The sequence below is a fragment of the Hylobates moloch genome, unplaced genomic scaffold, assembly GCF_009828535.3.
Source record: "Hylobates moloch isolate HMO894 unplaced genomic scaffold, HMol_V3 SCAFFOLD_9, whole genome shotgun sequence".
In the NCBI taxonomy this organism is placed as follows: Eukaryota; Metazoa; Chordata; class Mammalia; order Primates; family Hylobatidae; genus Hylobates; species Hylobates moloch.
The window spans coordinates 84,131,712-84,148,398 of NW_026652284.1; the positions used below are offsets into that span (position 1 = coordinate 84,131,712).

The following is a 16,687-nucleotide window of genomic DNA, read 5'->3' on the forward strand; positions in this document are numbered from 1 at the left end:
TTCTTGACAATATCTGTAAATTCACTTTTAACAAGCTTTCTTTCAGCATCATATATTCATTTGTAAAATATATTTTGGTATTGATAATTGTATCAAGGAAAATGCTTTAGTAGTAAAATTACAAGCAAAGAAAAGCTAGTAAGGCATTAAAATGGGGGTATTTGTTAGCCAATGGTGGTGGTTTTATTAGCCAGCAGCACTCTTTTTTAAGCTGTTGTGGAGAGAATTTTAACACCAAAATGACCATTTTTGAGACTCTAATTTATTCCAACACTAATGTGTGTCTTAGATTACCCAAGTCTCTCATGCATTAACAACATAAAATTTAATAAATTGTAAGGTGTTCTTAATTGCTATTTGCGTATATGCTCATATAATCCTTTTTCACAGATATTTTACAGATATATTGGCAGTAGAAGTATATATGTGAGTGTGCATAGTGGACCGTGGGAGTACATTGCCTCTAGTTGGGCTTTTATGGCAATATTAATGCTATATGATGACTTTTCACCCACCTTTCCCCTTCCCCTTTGGCTCTCCCAATACACACCAGTGAAGTAATTCTGATATTGGTCAAGGATATAATGGATAAGGACTACAAAATTTGGCAGCCATACTAAGGCGAGGCAAGGGTAGGGGGTCGTGAATATAAAAGTATTTAGATCTTTTTGTAAAGCAAATAAAACAGTAATAAAGAAAACTCGTTTGAAATAAATTTCTTCTTTTATTTGCCTCACTGGATATTTTTCTCTTTTAGAGCCAATGTGCTAAGACAGGCCTGGGATGAACCAGTTAGGAAGCACCCTTTGGAGGGGCAAAGGGGAAGAAGAGTGAGACTAAGGAGCTAGCCACTAAATTGATCTTGTTTATTACTGAAGTTTAAGGAGCAGAAATAGTCTTTTCAAGGGTCATACAAGGTCTAGCCACTTTGGGGGGGAGTTGGAGTCAACACTTTTAATAAAGATGAAGATACATTTTCCTATTGCATATTTTTAATTTTCCAAGGATTCAGGCATTTAAATTGGTCAATTCATAATAATATGAATTCAGCATCATGGTGGTTTTTTACTTTGAGATTTTTTACTCATTTACTTTGAAGTATCTGTACTTATATTCTCTGCCTTCTTGCTTGTTACTATAGATAAGCAATCCCTGCTCTAACTGTGCATGGAACCTACCCTATTTTATCTACTAAGGACATAGCTCATGGAATTCTCTGAAATACAGTATGAGATTGGGTGGGGAATAAAGTTTTATAAAAATAATTATTATAGTTCAAATTTTTATGCTAAATGATATGGAATAACTGAATAACTTGAATAATTTTCATAATTTAAAATGTATTTTATATTGGGGATTTGACTTCTGCTTATTCTGTTTAAAACTGTGTCAAATGTAAGAGGTAACTTAGATTAAGGTGGTGGTTTTCAAACTTTTTGGTCTTGGGGCCTCTTTACAATCTTTAAAATGCTTGAAGACCTCAAAGAGTTTTTATTTATGTGGATTATATTTATTGATATTTACCATATTATAAATAACTGATAAAACATTTTAAAATATGCATTTATTAATTAATTTAAAAATAACAGTAAACCTACCATATGACAACTAACTGTATGCAGTAGACAGAATTCTAAGTTATGTACAATAAGACTTACCCTTGCCTTGGGTATGTATAAAACCTGTGACTTGCTTCTAGCTAGTAGAGTATGGCAAAGATGTTGGGATAGTCAGTTATATAGTTATATCACATTATATGAGATTATGTCTTCGATTGGAGCAAGAGATTCTTCTGCTGGTTTAGAAGTAAATAAACTGCCATGTTGTAAAAGGGCTGTGAGAGAGCCATGTGTTAGGGATCTGTGTGGGGTCTCTAGGAGCTGAGTAGTACATCTCTGACAGCAAGCGAGAAAGTGAGGACCTAAATCTTTGAGCCACAAGGAACTGAGGCATGCCAACAATCACATGAGCTTGCAAAAGGATCCTGAGCTCAGAAATAAATGTGGTCCAGTGGACATTTTGGTAACAGCCTTCTCAGGCCCTGAGTCAGAGGATCGTTTAAACTATACTTGGACTCCTGACCTATGGAAACTGTAAGATAATAAATATACGTCTTTTTAAGCTATTAAAATATGGTTATTTGTTTTGCAGCAATGGAAAACTAGTATAGCATATTTCAAAAAAAAGTAAAGAAAAATTTAGTGAGAAAAGTGACATTACTTTACATTTTTGGGAAATTCCATTATTGTCTGACTTAGTGGAAGACGGCTTCTGTATTCAATATATCGAGATATCACACATAATTTAGCCTCTGGAAAACTCCACTATACACCCAAGAGAGAATGAGAATCAAAAAGGCAAATAACATTTTAGTATTATGCATATAGGTTTGACCCAGCAGATCCTCTGAAAGGGATTTGGGGATTCTACTGAGGGCACTGGATTACAGTTTTAAGAACTGCTAGATTTTGGAATAAATTTTAAGTAGTCTCCTCCTCTACCACCAACAGAGTATTGGATTGTATGTGGACAAGATTATATAAGGTAATGTAACATATATGGAACACTCAGCTTCCTTGACTGTTTTTCACTTGATTTCTGCTTTTGTCCTTGAGTTTGTCTATGTGGTTTATTTTCTCTGCTCCTCCTGGTAAGAAAATGCAGTAGATCCTTACTGACTCTCATTTCTAGGAGGAATAGATAGGAATATGTTTAATATGTAGTGAATTGAGACAGAGTTTTTCTAAATCATCCTGGCATATTTTGACTGTAGTATTTACCTGCAAAGGTGCTGTAGCCATTGAGAGATTTGATTTAAAACCCAAGAGGAGTTTTTAAAATGTAGTTTTTCACTTATAAGAAGTTTATAGAAATTGCCTTTTTTTTTCCTTTGAGAGTCTTGCTCTGTTACCCAGGCTGGAGTGCAGAGGTACAGTCATAGATCACTGTAACCTCCAGCCCCTGAGATCAAGCAATCTTCCTACCTCAGCCTCCTAAGTAGCAAAGACTACAGGTGAATGCCACCACACTCAGCTAATTTTTTATTTTTGTTAAGATGGGGTCTGACTACATTGCCCAGGCTAGTCTCGAACTCTTGGCCTCAAGCAATCTTCCTGCCTTGGCCTCCTAAAGTGCTGGCATTACAGGATGAACCACCACACCCAGCTTCATTTAAAAAAAAGTGTGTGTATCTATTTTTATGTATGTGTTTTTTTCTGTATGTGTAATACTTAATAATGGTACTAATTGTTATTTCTCTTGAGTGTTTTTGTTTAATTTTGTGTGACCTTTTTTATCCCTAGGAATCCTGAAGAGTGAATTAGTCCCATGCATCTCAAGATAGCTCAATATATGATAAATTCGCTATTGTCATAAGATTTGGGATGCAGCTTAGTGTTACTAACATTAATATGTTGTGTGGATTTCTTCTTTAGTAAGCTGCAGCTACTCTTGTTTCTTTAAATAACTAAGTCAGCAAAAATAAATAGTACAGAGAATCAAAATATAATCAACTATTTTTATTTCTGTGATACATACCTGAGAGTTGCTAACATCTATTATTTGACACAGTTGGAAATTTTAAGGTATGATTTAGAACTCTTTGTTTGGAAATAAGGTCTTTCAAGGTTGGTTTGAAGGTTATTAGTAGAACAGTTCTCACTTTGCTTACCTAATTACATAGTGCTTGAGCTGGAAAATTAAACTTTATTTTGACTTCCCAATCCCTACTAATGCAATCTCTCTTCCACTTTTTCTTTTCATTTCTTCTTTTATTATATTTCCACCTGAACTTTTTTGTCTATTTCTTAGTTTTCACCTTATTTTTCCTCACTGATATTTTCAAATTCCTATTGAGTTTTCTGTATATTTGATCTCTTTAATCACTTTATCTTCCTTTCCTCTGCCTCAGACTTAATCAGTTGTGATAAAGCAGGATTAATAAATTTTAGTTACATCTCTCAGAAATATTTATAATATTTTTCATATAACCAAGATGGCAAGACTACAGTGTGTAGGGAGTCAAAATTGTTGTGATGTAAAATAACTTTTTTATTTCTGTGATATATATCTGAAACTCACTTGTATGAAAAATTTAACATAAAGTTTTGAGATATTGGGCTGCCATGGAAGGTTTTGTTATGAAGAAAAAATAAGTGAGAAACTGTTTTCATATTTTTAAAATTAGATGTAAAAGTTTTTAAAAATGTTTCCAAATCTCTGGACTAAATAATGTCTAAGGTATTTCCCAATTCTAACAATCTAGCATTTCCTCTGATATGTATTGATGGTGTAAGGAAAATGGCTGTGCTTCAGTCAGGAGGAAGCTGAGGTAGACATCCAGTACAGCATGACATAGTGGGTTTGGAGTGCAGGCACACAATCCTGTGCATTATATAATCACATATATGTAGCCATTGGATGTAACCAGTTTGTGTGAGATCGTACCTGGCTTTGAGCCATTATTGTCTGTGAGTAGTATAATTACACTGCTGACTTTGTAGGAGGGGAGAGAATAAAGCCATGTCCCAGCTGCCAAAAAAAAAAACCCTTGTCTGGAAAGTGGTAAGACAACAGATTCTCTTCTATTTGACTTCGTCTAATAAGAATTAGAGTCATGAGCGTGGAAGGATTATGAAGATTTGATTTGTGCCCTTGCAATATTTCTTTTTTCTGCCTAAACATGTTTGAATCTATGCTTTATTGTTTTATTCTCTCAGAAAACATAAGGCTTAAGAGTTATGTTTATATTCAAGGCCAAAGGCCGTGTTCTTGTTATCTGTATTTTTACATCACTTTTGGATTTTAAATTCCTTAGAAACTATAACACTAACTTACATTTTAAATGAGAGTTCCATAAGAAGTTGCCGAATGACAGAGATACAGTAGTACCATGCAAGGAGCACTGGACTTTAAATCACAAGATCTAGGTACTAGTTCTAACTTTGTCACCAGCTATTTGGTCCAAAAAGCCTTGGATGAAACCATGCATCACATCTCTTTTCTGTAGAAGGAGGAGGTTTAGATTCTATTTTAAATGTGGTAAGATATTATTGTAGGGTTTAAACATGGAAGGAGCATGATCTTATTTTGTGTGTGTGTGTGTGGGCAATCTTTGGTGGAGAATGATTTGTAGAGGACAAGATTAATGTACCGAGAAGCTAGGAGATTATTGAAGTCATCCATTGGAGAGATGTTGGTAGATTGAACTAGAATTATAGTAGTGAGATGGAAAATGTTCATGGATTTGTGTTCCATTTTGAGATAGAGTTGATAGAACCAACTGACAGATTTGATTTGTGTGGTGGAGTGTGAAAGCAAAAGAGATATCAAGGATAATTCCTAGATAAATCATGGTGTTGTTTTAAGACAGAAAAAAAATGGGAGGAACAGGTTTGGTTGAGGAAGTCAGGAATTCTGTTTGGCCATGTTATGTTTGAGATGCCCTTTTGACTTCCGTTTGCGGATTCCAAATTGACAGATGGTTAAATGAGTCTGGAGTTTTAGGGGAAGATAAGGGCGAAGATATACAGAAGGTATTTAAAGCCATGGGACCTAAGTCACCGGGAAGGGGGAGCTGTAAATAAAAAGAGCAGAGAGGGTTCACAACATAGCCAAAACAGGGCCTTGGACATTCCACACATTTAAAGATCTAAGAGAGGAATGAGAGCCAACAAAAGACACTATGAAAAAATTGACAGTGTGAAAGAAAATCAGAAGAATGTGTCTCAGGAATGAAGAGTAAAAATGGTTTAAAAGTCATGGATAGCATTAGTGTCAAATGATACAGATAAGTCATGGTAAGAAAAGAACAGAGAATTGTCTGTTTAGTTTGATAACATGGAAGTAATTGGTGAGAACAATCTCAATAGAACATTAGCGCTAGAAAATTGATTAGTATAGATTTAAAAGAGGATTTGAAATGAAAACATGGCCATAGCAACTAAAGACAACTTCTTCAAGAAATTTTGCTGTGAAGAGGAGCAGAAAAATGGGGTAGTACCTGGAAGGGAATATGAGGTCAAGGGAAATTCTGTTAAGACAGGAAATAATATAGTAATAAAATCACTGATAACTTGATTCACGTATAAAATTAATATTATTTGTTTACCATTACAAGTATCATTGGAACCAAGGGAGTTCTAAAATAGACTAAAGAGTAAATAAACTAGGTGTTTTATGGAGGAGCTGGTAATAAAAAGGGTAAGATAGATGGATAATTGATAGATCTTGTTTATATTATATTTTCCTTTCTTTTTTATTTTCACAATTGGTGCTTAAACACCTTTACTTTTAAGTAGCTAGGATCTCTGATTAATCCTGATCTCTGTCCATATCTACAGGTCAGACAAATTATATTTTTTAAGTTGATAAAATTAGATTGAAATACATTTAGATTTGCATGAGTTTATTTGCATCAGATCTTCTGTTTTGGCTGAAAAAAGACTTAAAAATTTTATTTGCTTACCTTTCACCAAAGGAGGAAAGGGGGATGATGGAAGAGGCCAAGAAGATGTCTATTCCCAGACTACATTTCATAGGCTAGATCTGGGTTTTATGGATTGAGTGATTTCAGGCCAAAAGAGCCATTTTCCTGAGAGTTGTTTTGAAACATAGGAAAACAAGCAGCAATTCTTCAGTTTCCAAATGGCAGAATATATAACACAGAGTTGATCATAATATTTTTCTTAAAATACTGTCTTTTATTGTCTTGTGGGCTACCACAGTCTCTCTTGACTTTCCTCTTACCTCTGTGGCTGCTCCTCTTCTGTTTCCTTCACTGGCTTCTCCTTCTTTAACTGATGAGTTAATGTGGAACTTAGCTCCTTGATGCTTTGTTATAAACCTCTTATTTGCCTTTTTTTCCTTTTAAATTTTATCTCCGGGTGATCTCATCTACTTGCTTGGTTGAAATCATTACTAACACGCTGATGCTTCGTAAAGTTATATCTTCAGTTGAGAACTCTCTTCTGAACTGCAGAGTGACATATTTAATTGCTTACTTCTCTGTCTTGTTAGCTGTCTTGCATGCACCTCAAATTCAATAATCCATCATCTTCCCCTTTCTTCTCCTCAACCTGCTTCTCCTTTAGCGTTCTCTGTCTCAGCAAATTTTAAGACTATCTACTTGGTACTTAAGAGATAAATCTAAGAGTTACTTTTTACTCCTATCTTGACGGTGACCAATCAGTGACTAAGTCCTGTTAATTCGACTTCTACCTTTTAAGTCTGTTCTTTTTTCTCTATCTTATTTTTTTTTTATTATTATACTTTAGGTTTTAGGGTACATGTGCACAATGTGCAGGTTTGTTACATATGTATCCATGTGTCATGTTGGTTTGCTGCACCCATTAACTCGTCATTTAGCGGCATCATTTCTGAGGACTCTGTTCTGTTCCATTGATCTATGTCTCTGTTGTGGTACCAGTACCATGCTGTTTTGGTTACTGTAGCCTTGTAGTATAGTTTGAAGTCAGGTGGCGTGATGCCTCCAGCTTTGTTCTTTTGGCTTAGGATTGACTTGGTGATGCGGGCTCTTTTTTGGTTCCATATGAACTTTAAAGTAGTTTTTCCCAATTCTGTGAAGAAAGTCATTGGTAGCTTGATGGGGATGGCATTGAATCTATAAATTACCTTGGGCAGTATGGCCATTTTCACGATATTGATTCTTGCAACCCATGAGCATGGAATGTTCTTCCATTTGTTTATATCCTCTTTTATTTCATTGAGCAGTGGTTTGTAGTTCTCCTTGAAGAGGTCCTTCACATCCCTTGTAAGTTGGATTCCTAGGTATTTTATTCTCTTTGAAGCAATTGTGAATGGGAGTTCACTCATGAGTTGGCTCTCTGTTTGTCTGTGATTGGTGTACAAGAATGCTTGTGATTTTTGTGCATTGATTTTGTATCCTGAGACTTTGCTGAAGTTGCTAATCAGCTTAAGGAGATTTTGGGCTGAGACAATGGGGTTTTCTAGATTTACAATCATGTCATCTGCAAACAGGGACAATTTGACTTCCTCTTTTCCTAATTGAATACCCTTTATTTCCTTCTCCTGCCTGATTGCTCTGGCCAGAACTTCCAGCACTATGTTGAATAAGAGTGGTGAGAGAGGGCATCCCTGTCTTGTGCCAGTTTTCAAAGGGAATGCTTCCAGTTTTTGCCCATTCAGTATGATATTGGCTGTGGGTTTGTCATAGATAGCTCTTATTATTTTGAGATACGTCTCATCAATACCTAATTTATTGAGAGTTTTTAGCATGAAGGGTTGTTGAATTTTGTCAAAGGCAAACAACCACATCTATTGAGATAATCATGTGGTTTTTGTCTTTGGTTCTGTCTATATGCTGGATTACATTTATTGATTTGCGTATGTTGAACCAGCCTTGCATCCCAGGGATGAAGCCCACTTGATCATGGTGTATAAGCTTTTTGATGTGCTGCTGGATTCGGTTTGCCAGTATTTTATTGAGGATTTTTGCATCAATGTTCATCAAGGATATTGGTCTGAAATTCTCTTTTTTGGTTATGTCTCTGCCAGGCTTTGGTATCAGGACGATGCTGGCTTCATAAAATGTGTTAGGGAGGATTCCCTCTTTTTCTATGGATTGGAATAGTTTCAGAAGGAATGATACCAGTTCCTCCTTGTACCTCTGGTAGAATTCGGCTGTGAATCCATCAGGTCCTGGACTCTTTTTGGTTGGTAAGCTATTGATTATTGCCACAATTTCAGAACCTGTTATTGGTCTATTCAGAGATTCAACATCTTCCTGGTTTAGTCTTGGGAGGGTGTATTTGTCGAGGAATTTATCCATTTCTTCTAGGTTTTCTAGTTTATTTGCATAGAGGTGTTGGTAGTATTCTCTAATGGTAGATTGCATTTCTGTGGGATCGGTGGTGATATCCCCTTTTTCATTTTTTATTGCATCTATTTGATTCTTCTCTCTTTTCTTCTTTATTAGTCTTGCTAGCGGTCTATCAATTTTGTTGATCTTTTCAAAAAACCAGCTCCTGGATTCATTAATTTTTAGAAGGGTTTTTTGTGTCTCTATTTCCTTCAGTTCTGCTCTGATTTTAGTTATTTCTAGCCTTCTGCTAGCTTTTGAATGTGTTTGCTCTTGCTTTTCTAGTTCTTTTAATTGTGATGTTAGGGTGTCAATTTTGGGTCTTTCCTGCTTTCTCTTGTGGGCATTTAGTGCTAGAAATTTCCCTCTACACACTGCTTTGAATGTGTCCCAGAGATTCTGGTATGTTGTGTCTTTGTTCTCATTGGTTTCAAAGAACATCTTTATCTCTGCCTTCATTTCATTATGTACCCAATAGTCATTCAAGAGCAGGTTGTTCAGTTTCCATGTAGTTGAGCGGTTTTGAGTGAGTTTCTTAATCCTGAGTTCTAGTTTGATTGCACTGTGGTCTGAGAGACAGTTTGTTATAATTTCTGTTCTTTTACATTTGCTGAGGAGAGCTTTACTTCCAACTATGTGGTCAGTTTTGGAATAGGCGTGGTGTGGTGCTGAAAAAAATGTATATTCTGTTGATTTGGGGTGGAGAGTTCTGTAGATGTCTATTAGGTCCACTTTGTGCAGAGCTGAGTTCAATTCCTGGATATCCTTGTTAACTTTCTGTCTCGTTGATCTGTCTAATGTTGACAGTGGAGTGTTAAAATCTCCCATTATTATTGTGTGGGAGTTTAAGTCCCTTTTTAGGTCACTCAGGACTTGCTTTATGAATCTGGGTCCTCTTGTGTTGGATGCATATATATTTAGGATAATTAGCTCTTCTTGTTGAACTGATCCCTTTACCATTCTGTAATGGCCTTCTTTGTCTCTTTTGATTTTTGTTGGTTTAAAGTCTATTTTATCAGAGGCTAGGATTGCAACCCCTGCCTTTCTTTGTTTTCCATTTGCTTGATAGATCTTCCTCCATCCCTTTATTTTGAGTCTATATGTGTCTCTGCACGTGAGATGGGTTTCCTGAATACAGCACACTGATGGGTCCTGACTCCTTATCCAGTTTGCCAGTCTGTGTCTTTTAATTGGAGCATTTAGCCCATTTACATTTAAAGTTAATATTGTTATGTGTGAATCTGATCCTGTCATTATGTTGTTAGTTGGTTATTTTGCTCGTTAGTTGATGCACTTTCTTCCTAGCTTCGATGGTCTTTACAATTTGGCATGTTTTTGCAGTGGCTGGTACTGATTGTTCCTTTCCATGTTTAGTGCTTCCTTCAGGAGCTCTTTTAGGGCAGGCCTGGTGGTGACAATATCACTCAGCGTTTGCTTGTCTGTAAAGTATTTTATTTCTCCTTCACTTATGAAGCTTAGTTTGGCGGGATATGAAATTCTGGGTTGAAAATTCTTTTCTTTAAGAATGTCGGATATCGGCCCCCACTCTCTTCTGGCTTGTAGAGTTTCTGCCGAGAGATCAGCTGTTAGTCTGATGGGCTTCCCTTTGTGGGTAACCTGACCTTTCTCTCTGGCCACCCTTAACATTTTTTCCTTCATTTCAACTTTGGTGAATCTGACAGTTATGTCTTGGAGTTGCTCTTCTCGAGGAGTATCTTTGTGGCGTTCTCTGTATTTCCTGAATCTGAATGTTGGCCTGCCTTGCTAGATTGGGGACGTTCTCCTGGATAATATCTTGCAGAGTGTTTTCCAACTTGGTTCTGTTCTCCCCGTCATTTTCAGGTACACCAATCAGGCGTTGGTTTGGTCTTTTCACATAGTCCCAAATTTCTTGGAGGCTTTGTTCATTTCTTTTTATTCTTTTTTCTCTAAACTTCCCTTCTCGCTTCATTTCATTCATTTCATCTTCCATCACTGATACCCTTTCTTCCAGTTGATCACATCTGCTACTGAGGCTTCTGCAATCTTCGCGTAGTTCTCGATACTTGGCTTTCACCTCCATGAGCTCCTTTAAGCCCTTCTCTCCATTGGTTATTCTAGTTATCCATTCGTCTAATTTTTTTTTCAAAGTTTTTAACTTCTTTGCTATTGTTTTGAATTTCCTCCCGTAGCTCGGAATAGTTTGATCGTCTGAAGCTTTCTTCTTTCAACTCGTCAAAGTCCTCCTCCGTCCAGCTTTGTTCCGTTGCTGGTGAGGAACTGTGTTCCTTTGGAGGAGGAGAGGTGCTCTGCTTTTTAGAGTTTCCAGTTTTTCTGCTCTGTTTTTTCCCCATCTTTGTGGTTTGATCTACTTTTGGTCTTTGATGATGGTGATGTACAGATGGGTTTTTGGTGTGGATGTCCTTTCTGTTTGTTAGTTTTCCTTCTACCAGACAGGACCCTCAGCTGCAGGTCTGTTGGAGTTTACTAGAGGTCCACTCCAGACCCTGTTTGGCTGGTGTCAGCAGTGGTGGCTGCCGAACAGCGGATTTTCGTGAGACCACAAATTCAGCTGTCTGATAGTTCCTCTGGAAGTTTTGTCTCAGAGGAGTACCTGGCCGAGTGAGGTGTCAGTCTGTCCCTACTGGGGGCTGCCTTCCAGTTAGGCTGCTCGGGGGTGAGGGACCCACTTTAGGAGGCAGTCTGTCCGTTCTCAGATCTCCAGCTGCATGCTGGGAGAACCACTACTCTCCTCAAAGCTGTCAGTCAGACAGGGACATTTAAGTCTGCAGAAGTTCCTGCTGAATTTTTGTTTGTCTGTGCCCTGCCCCCAGAGGTGGAGCCTACAAAGGCAGGCAGGCCTCCTTGAGCTGTGGTGGGCCTCACCCAGTTCGAGCTTCCTGGCTGCTTTGTTTACCTAAGCAAGCCTGGGCAATGGCGGGCGCCCCTCCCTCAGCCTCGCTGCTGCCTTGCAGTTTGATCTCAGACTGCTGTGCTAGCAATCAGCGAGAGTCCGTGGGCATAGGACCCTCTGAGCCAGGTGTGGGACACAATCTCCTAGTGTGCCGTTTTTCAAGCCCGTTGGAAAAGCGCAGTATTAGGGTGAGACTGACCCGATTTTCCAGGTGCTGTCTGTTACCCCTTTCTTTGACTAGGAAAGGGAACTCCCTGACCCCTTGCACTTCCCAAGTGAGGCAATGCCTCGCCCTGCTTCGGCTCACGCACAGTGCACTGCACCGACTGTCCTGCACCCACTGTTTGGCACTCCCTAGTGAGATGAACCCAGTACCTCAAACGGAAATGCAGAAATCACCCGTCTTCTGTGTTGCTCAGGCTGGGAGCTGTAGACTGGAGCTGTTCCTATTTGGCCATCTTGGCTCCACCCTTCTCTATCTTATTATGATCACTTTAATCCAGGCCAACTAAAATCTTGCCTGGACTATTACCTTAGCTTTCTAAATGATCTCTCTGCATCCACATACAGTGAGATAATATTTTGGTGTATTTATGGTTATATATCCTCCTATGTGTTTCTTGTTAACTCCTGAATCTTCTCCATTCTGACTGCTAGGACTTGATATATCTGTTGACTCAAAAAGCATTGCTACAGCAAAACACATAATTGTTCATGGATTTGATTAAAAATCAGAATCTCAACAGTTTTCCATGCTCTGTAGGATGTGGCTAATGTTTCTTCTCCAGCTATTTGATTTGTTCCTGAATTGGCCTCTTATGTTTCTTTGATTATGCCATAATCAGTGTCATCTCTTGATCTTTGTACTTCTTTGTATATGAGTATTCCAGATGAGTATTCCAGACAAAGGAATACTCCTTTGTCCCACTTTTGGCTTGGCCAATGCTTATCATTCCATGTTTCTCATCTTGAATCTATTTTTTTTTTTTTAGCAAAACCTCCTCTGAACTTCTGAACTCCAAGACTATTTCAAGGTAACCTATTATTACAAGTTTTCTTAACATTTCTAATGTGAATTCTCAATAACACATATAATTTCTTAGTCTCTGTCTTCCCTGCTATATTACAGATAAAAACCCCTTTAAGGGCTGGATGGTGTCCTCCCTACTTCCTTTTTCCTTTTCTTTTTCTCTTCTTCCCTCCTCCCTCCACTCCTTTTTCTTTCTTTCCTGTGAGCTCTTTAGTACTTAGAAAAGTACCTATGATACTTTAGTCAGTATTTAAATACTTCTTGAGTGAATGAGTGAATTTTGAACAGTGATTTATTCTCCCAATACCTGCATAAAACACAGTGCCTTGAATTGCTGTAACCTTGAGATTCGCCACCTTTGGCTGAGGACTGGAATTCAGACTGAGGGCACCAACAAGTGGGGAGGCTCCATCCTCAAGTGGCTTTATAATCAGCACATATTACTGAGGAGAGGATATGAGTAGACTTAGAGGACTGTGGAGGCATATTTGAAATGCCTGGGTACTTGCACATTTATAGGAGGTCATTTAGCAGGAAGCTGATGTCCTGCTAAACACAGGTAGGGTAAAAATCCAGAGAAATTTGAGATATTAGTCTTGATGTAATCCCTTTTGTAACTAAAGCACGATGAAGTAGAAGGCATTTGGGATTCAGCATAAAATTTTGAAGGAACTTTGTAAGTCAGATAATCTTAGCTTCTGCATAATTCAGTCTTCCTTTACGCCAATCCCTTATGTCCTCTTCTTGAATACATTTAAGGGCAGCAAGGTAGAACCTAACAGCAATTGCTTGAGCCTTTGTCGCAGGACTAATTCTAACCAGTTCACTCTTCAGTAGCTCTCCAAAGACTTCTGCCTATATGGGAATAGAAAAAAATGTTCCCGGCCGGGCGCAGTGGCTCACGCTTGTAATCCCAGCACTTTGGGAGGCCGAGGCGGGCGGATCACGAGGTCAGGAGATCGAGACCACGGTGAAACCCCGTCTCTACTAAAAAATACAAAAAAATTAGCCGGGCATGGTGGCGGGCGCCTGTAGTCCCAGCTTCTCAGAGAGGCTGAGGCAGGAGAATGGCGTGAACCCGGGAGGCGGAGCTTGCAGTGAGCCGAGATTGCGCCACTGCACTCCAGCCTGGGTGACACAGCGAGACTCCGTCTCAAAAAAAAAAAAAAAAAAAAGTTCCCATTAGAATCACCATTAATATTGCCTCTAAGCTGAGCCTCCTTAGTGGCAATTGTATTAATTCTAGTGGCCTCCTGGGCTATGTTGACAAGGAAGGTGGGCAGGGAAAGATAAAAAAGAAAGAAAGGAGAAGGTAGGCAATGGAAGAGAGTCAGCCAAGTACCTTCCAACTCACTGTTTCCCATTTACACTCAGTAAATGGGAGTGTAATCAATCAGTGGCAAGCAGCTAGTCAGTACTTGCAGCATATTTAATTGAATATATTATGTAGCTGGCAATGACAATATATTCTAGTTTATGAGAAGTGTTCTGTCATATGCAAGTTCTAGTGAAAACAAAGTACTTTAAACTTTATTGTTATACCTTTATGGAGATACTTTTTCTTCAGTATTGAACCTAATGATGTCCTTTAAAAATTTTTTATTGTAAATATTTAAGGTCTACAACATGATGTTTTGATATACATACAGATGCTAAAAAGGTTACTTTACTCAAGCAAATTAACATATCCTAATGTTCTTAAAGCTTCTAAGGCACTTTTTTCTGACAGCCAATGTCAAAGTGAAACAAATATTTGTATTTATAGAATAGGTAGCCTTTGGGAGAAAAGATCCCTCACCGTCTTTTTTCATAGTGTAATGAGTAGAGAGAGGAATTATATGAAAGAAAGGAATTATGAATGGGCACTCTTGGAGGCCAATATTTTTCCATAATATTTCATTTGTTCACATATTTTGCTGAAACACATTTATAGTTGTGCAAATGATTATTATTTCCAATGTCTTATATAATAACAATGTGCAGTCAATATTTGTTTCTCGAGGAATCTAGGTGCACTTGGAAGTTACTAGATAGCAGAGGTGACTTGTAGAGGCAGCTTGCAAGTTTAGATGTGAGTCCTTGAAGTCCCAGGGCTATAAACATTCCTTACATTGTGGCTCTTGGTGAATGTAACTATTGGAGATGGAGTTGAAGCTTATTCATGTTGATATAGCTCCCTGAAATTGTAATGTTGCTTTCAGTGGTTCTCTTGTTAGTTACCAAGGAAATATATACTTGGAACAAGCAGTCCTAACTCTAAAAGGATTTTCCAAATTGTTTTTTCAGGGATCTTGGTCCTCTTTCTTTCAATTGGTAGAATCTCCAGGTGTCACTCTGGACATTCTCATTGTGGAGCTTAAATCTAGGTTTGGTACTCTATAACTAACTCTTGTATTCAACAAGAAAGATATTTCTGCTGTTGCCAGCTTTTATTTTTATTTAATTAAATTAATTAATTTATTTTTGAGTTGAAGTCTCACTCTGTCACCCAGGCTGGAGTGCAGTGGTGCAGTCTTGGCTCACTGCAACCTCTGCCTCCTGGGTTCAAGTGATTCTCCTGCCTCAGCCTCCCGAGTAGCTGGGATTACAGGCACCCGCCACTACACCTGGCTAATTTTTTGCATTTTTAATAGAGACAGGGTTTCGCCATGTTGGCCAGGCTGGTCTCGAACTCCTGGCCTCAGGTGATCCACCCACCTCGGCCTCCTAGAGTGCTAGGATTACAGGCGTGGGCCACCACACCCAGCTGTTGCCAAGTTTTAGGTTTGGGAACTGCTCTTGCAAAACCTGCTTTTGCACTGGATTATTAAAGCAACCTAGTAATGCTTTTGAGAATAATGCCACTCAAACCAAAGCACAGTAGGATTAGCCCTTACACTTCTGGCTTAGAAAGAAGAATAAGAGAGATCACAATTATGATGAGGCTTCACACATTTGTGGTGGCTTTCACCACGCTTTCCCTTTCTTTTTTGAATTAGATGCCAGAAACTGTTGTGTTATTAGTCTTTTCTGCAGCAATGGTCATTATGGATAGATACAGGGTTCAGTCCCTAAGAAATGCTATAAAATGTTTTTGTACATCAGAAAACGACATGTTTTTTTCAGCTGGCCATCAACAAATTTTTAAAACTTATGAAAACTGATGTAACAATTTTGAACTGTTTTATGATTTTTATCTCAAATTTTGTGAGTAGAAATGTACTAGTCATCTTTAGATTTGTAGTGTGGTTATTTAGCTCCACGCTGTTCTTCCTTTCTTCCATTCCTGAATGTACTGTATGGCTCATCCTAAGTTGAAGCATAGGTCAAATTATTACCTTATTACCTTTTTTTTTTTTTTTTTTGAGACAGAGTTTCGTCCTTGTACCCCAGGCTTGAGTGCAGTGGCATGATCTTGGCTCACTGTGCAATCCCTGCACACTACACGATCTCGGCATATACCTCCACCTCTCGGGTTCAAGCGATTCTCCTGCCTCAGCTTCCCGAGTAGCTGGGTTACAGGCACGTACCACTACATCTGGCTAATTTTTGTATTTTTAGTAGAGGCTTGGTTTCATCATGTTGGCCAGGCTGGTCTCAAACTCCTGACCTCAGGTGATCTGCCTGCCTTGCCCTCCCAAAGTGTTGTGATAACAGGCATTAGCCACCATGCCTGGCCTAAATTACCTTTTTTGAATGCCTTCTTCTTCCTCCTTTTGTTAGGAATTCCACATCTGCCTTTTATTTTTTTGCTTATATGTTATCCCTGAGGTGAATTCTTCTATGATCCATGCCTCAGGGAAATACAGAATACTTTACAACAGAGTACTTTAATGTGCAAAATATATGAAGATACTATTTTCAAAATATTTGTTCTCTGGACTATCTTTCTTATAACTTTTAGATTTTTATCAGTCGGATGCTTCAAGTAGTCAGTAGAACAAGA

At 38.3% G+C, this 16,687-nt stretch overlaps 1 protein-coding gene across 40 annotated transcripts in view; it reads left to right on the forward strand.

The window, feature by feature from the left end:
• RIMS2 (regulating synaptic membrane exocytosis 2) overlaps positions 1 to 16,687 on the forward strand; it is a 748,462-nt gene that overhangs the window by 276,737 nt on the left and 455,038 nt on the right. For 22 of the 40 annotated variants that reach the window (XM_058443878.1, XM_058443874.1, XM_058443866.1 and 19 more), the window contains one exon: positions 12,725 to 12,766. The exons of the other annotated variants lie outside the window; for them this stretch is intronic. In XM_058443878.1, the coding sequence (XP_058299861.1) occupies positions 12,725 to 12,766 (42 nt within the window). The remainder of the gene's footprint in view (positions 1 to 12,724; positions 12,767 to 16,687) is intronic. 40 annotated transcript variants of the gene reach the window in all.